Below are 4,015 nucleotides of genomic sequence, written 5' to 3'. Positions count from 1 at the left end.
AAGAGCGTGCCATTTGATGTTTGGAGAATCTAAGCATCATTCCTCCTCTGAAGGACTGATGGCCATCATTTTTGTGGGTGCTCATGACTGAAAAGGTCAATGGACAGAAAAAATAGTACTGAGAGAAACCCACACAAGGACAGTTGGGATGGCAGTGTCATATCATTCATCCGCTTTACGTTTGACAATAGCGTTGGCCTTTGTCAACATTTTTAAAGGAAAAATCATAATGCAGCAAAAAAACAAAAGAGCCACAAATGAACAAAACTGAAAACAGATTAAGACCTCCTTGAAAGCTTGAGAGACTGGATCTTTTTGCTTCAAAAGACAGTCTCTTGGGCCTGTGTTCTCTGGAGAATTCTGCCTACAATTGTTTCTTTTCCACACCTGCTGCTTCAATGTTCCTCACCTTTCCTGGAGTGGAAAATTTCCCAATTCCTTAGTGTCTTTCTGAATTTTCAATACCCACTCACAGAAGTAACATCAGAAATTATATCAGCATGACATTTTGTTTTGAGTTAAGCCTTTCCATTGACTGAGAAATAGCAGGTTTCCCTCTTTCAGTTTTGGACTTGCATAAGAAAATGCAAATAGATGAGAATCTATTATGTTGAGTGTTGAGCGACTACCTTTACTTCTCATTTTGCTGGCAGATTATCCAGATTCCATTAAATCCCTTTTGGTCTGTATCTTTCTTAATATGATGTGAAGGATGCGTAATGCATCCCTTATCACTGACTTGCATGTGTGACGTGACTTATGTACTAAAGCCCAGTGCAATTTAGTCGTATTTCATGTTCTTTTGCCGTAACATTTATTGAGTAAATAAAAACCTGGCTAATAATAAGATAACACCCATCAGAGAATTTTATCAGACCGAAGTCTCCCTTAGTGCAGTATATTTTGAACATGGGTGGGATGTTCCTTTGCTCTTCTATTATTTTATTGACACTGTTTGCCTTTAATTCTTTTCTACAGTGTAAATTTAGGGCTGTGCCGCATCAAAGGTTTTTCTCACGATGAAATTATGAGATTTGTTAGTTTTGTTCTTTGTTTTGAAATTCTTGTTTCACGAGAGTTACACATAGTATATCTTGTTGGTTGCTGCGGATTACTAGATTTATTGCTACGGATATAAGAAATTCTGGCAGCTTTGAACAGATTTTTAAACGTGTGTTTCTTTTTTTTTTTTCCTTTCCCTCAGAAAGTCTTTACAGAGTTAGTTATGGAGCTGAACTAATAGCATGTAGAAAACCTGGTTAAGGGAACATGCGTCTCCATTCTATAAGGATCTGCCACTGAAAGGGTGAAGTATTGTCCTAAACAAAATGTGCTTTTCAGCTTTTCTCGCTAAATTAGCCAAGCCTTATCCCACAGTGCTTTGCTGTTGAACTTTCTGCTGCCCTGACTTTGATAGTATGAACATTTCTGCACTGATATTAGAGAAATTCACATCAATATCTAAGTTAGTGTTCAGTGGAGGCCACTTGGCTTTTCATTCTCAATGGCTTGAAATCAGCTCTAACAACACTGGCAGTTTGGCAGTTTTTCATATTTCTTTAAAATTTTAATTATAACCCATCAAGTCTTAAGCAATTACTTCTGGGGTAGACTCTTGATGAATGTCATAACAGGGTGTTTTAGTTTAATGGATCCAGACTAACATCTGTTTCTAATATTTTAAAAGCCAATTTATATGGAAATTCATTTATACACAGTCAATACACGGAGCCTTGTAAAAATCAAAATCAAAATGGAAAATCAAACCACTGTGATATAGTAGGTCTTCTGTTAACAAAGGATTTCGCTGATGAGTAGATTCAGCTGTGCTAACACCCAAAATATTGCAGCTTAAACAAGATAGCAATTTATTTCTCATACTCAGGTAGTTTGCCAAGGGCTGGTATGGTCTACCATGACAGGGACTCGGTTTCCTTCAGTCTTATTGCTCTGTTGGCATGACTTCTATTCCTAAGGACACCTTATGAGTCACGATGGCTGCTGGAACTCCAGCTATTACATCTGTGCTCCAGCAGGAAGGGGGTAGGGGTAGGAGAGGGAAGGATACTAAGCTTTTTCCTTTTAAGGATACTTTTTTCTAGTAGTGCATAGCACTCTGCTTATATTCCACTGACCAAATATTAGTCACTGGCCAAATACTAGTCACAGGACCATATTTAGCATTAAGGGAAGATAGGAAATGATAATTTTTTGTCCATAAGACATGTACCCAGCTAAAAACTAAAGTATGGGAAAATGGAGAATATAGACACTGGAGAACTGTCTGTAACATTGAGTAATTTTTAAAACCTGATTTTGACAGACTTTATGCCTTTTATTGAGCATCTAGAAAAGTCAGCTCGTTTTCATAAGTAGATAATATATACAAAAGGACTAGCATAGTGTTTGGCAGAGTGAATAACCAACTACTATTAATGCATGTTGATGTCTGTTTTAATTCCAGCCCCCAGATGCACCTAATTTCAGAGGTTGTGGGTCAAACTGAATTTTATAAGGGACTTTTTGTAGATTAGAATACAGTCTTTGTAGAATAATGATAGCAGCAGCTCACAGGGCCAAGATGTTCTTTGCACTAGGTCTCCAGAACACTCATGTATCTGCAAAGCAGTGTTCTTTGCTTTTTTTACACAGTAGGTAAATGAACAATTACAAGGGTTAGAAATGTAGAATCTCGGGCTCCTCCCCAGACCTACTGAATTAGAACCTTTACATGACTTAATGACTTTAATGAGATCCCCAGGTGATCTGCATGTATGGGAAGCATGGCTCTGGGCACAGATGTTCTACATAAAATTTATTTCTGCTAGCGGGGGTGGGGGGGGCTAGTCCTTGCTGTAAGTGTATCCCCTGCACCAGTATCACCTGAGACTTTCTAGCCAACATGCCACATGCGGGCAATTGTTTGGCAACTGCTTTATTGAACCTTAAGAGTTAAGCCTTTAACTCTGCATTTATTCTTCAAAGGTATTTGCCTTCAAACAAGGAAGAAAGCTTTTGAGGGACAGAAATACAACCCTAATTGCGGATCTAGTAAGCCATTAAGGGGAGGATCTGAATTTCAATCTACCTGTAAAGCCGGCTCCACGGCTCATTTGCATTAATCACGTATACCTGGAATCCCATCATAAAGCCACGTGATGAGAAAGCCACGTGATGACAAAGCTACGAAGGAAGGCAGTGTTTCAGCAGTGTATTTTAACAGTGTATTTCCTTCTTTCTGTATTTTACATTAGATTTCTGTTTCGACATTTTATTTTTTAGCCGTGCTATCAAGACTAATCAGGACCTTCTCCCAGAAACCCCATGGACCCACATTTTCTACAATGATTTTTGGGGGACGCTGCTAACCCACAGCGGTAGCCACAAGTCCTACCGGCCACTCTGCACTCTTTCTTTCCGCCTGAACCATGCCATCGGAGGGCTGAATCCCTGGAGCTACCATCTTGTCAACGTGCTCCTGCATGCGGCGGTCACTGGTCTCTTCACGAGCTTCTCCAAGATCCTGCTTGGGGATGGATACTGGACCTTCATGGCTGGCTTGATGTTTGCCTCTCACCCCATCCACACGGAGGCGGTGGCAGGAATCGTGGGCCGGGCCGATGTGGGGGCCAGTCTCTTCTTCCTCCTCTCCTTGCTCTGCTACATGAAGCACTGTTCTACAAGGGGCGCCTCGGCCAAGACCTGGGGCTGGTTCCTGGGGACAGGACTGTGCGCCGGATGCAGCATGCTGTGGAAGGAACAAGGAGTGACGGTCCTGGCAGTTTCAGCCATTTATGACGTCTTTGTCTTTCACAGGCTGAAAATGAAACAGATCTTACCCACCATTTACAAAGTAAGTGATTGTTGGTGCTTGAGCATTGGATTACTGAGTCCTCTCCTTGCTTGGTCCCTTTTCCCCATTTAAAAAGCAAATGTGTTCCTCTTCAAAGAGAATTTAAAGTGAGTTACTTTTTGATCTTCGGGAGGTGGAAGTGTCCTCTCTGACCTTTCCCTA

General features: G+C 40.8%; 1 protein-coding gene across 1 annotated transcript in view; it reads left to right on the top strand.

Moving 5' to 3' along the window:
• Positions 1-4,015, top strand: part of TMTC2 (transmembrane O-mannosyltransferase targeting cadherins 2) — a 407,491-nt gene that overhangs the window by 159,313 nt on the left and 244,163 nt on the right. Inside the window, exon 2 of the mRNA XM_007461593.1 lies at positions 3,283-3,853. Coding sequence (XP_007461655.1) covers positions 3,283-3,853 — 571 coding nt within the window. The remainder of the gene's footprint in view (positions 1-3,282; positions 3,854-4,015) is intronic.

The sequence above is a fragment of the Lipotes vexillifer genome, unplaced genomic scaffold, assembly GCF_000442215.2.
Source record: "Lipotes vexillifer unplaced genomic scaffold, Lipotes_vexillifer_v1.1 scaffold1781, whole genome shotgun sequence".
Taxonomy (NCBI): Eukaryota; Metazoa; Chordata; class Mammalia; order Artiodactyla; family Lipotidae; genus Lipotes; species Lipotes vexillifer.
The sequence above is the reverse complement of the archived record's forward strand: the minus strand, read 5'-3'. Positions and strand labels throughout refer to the sequence as shown.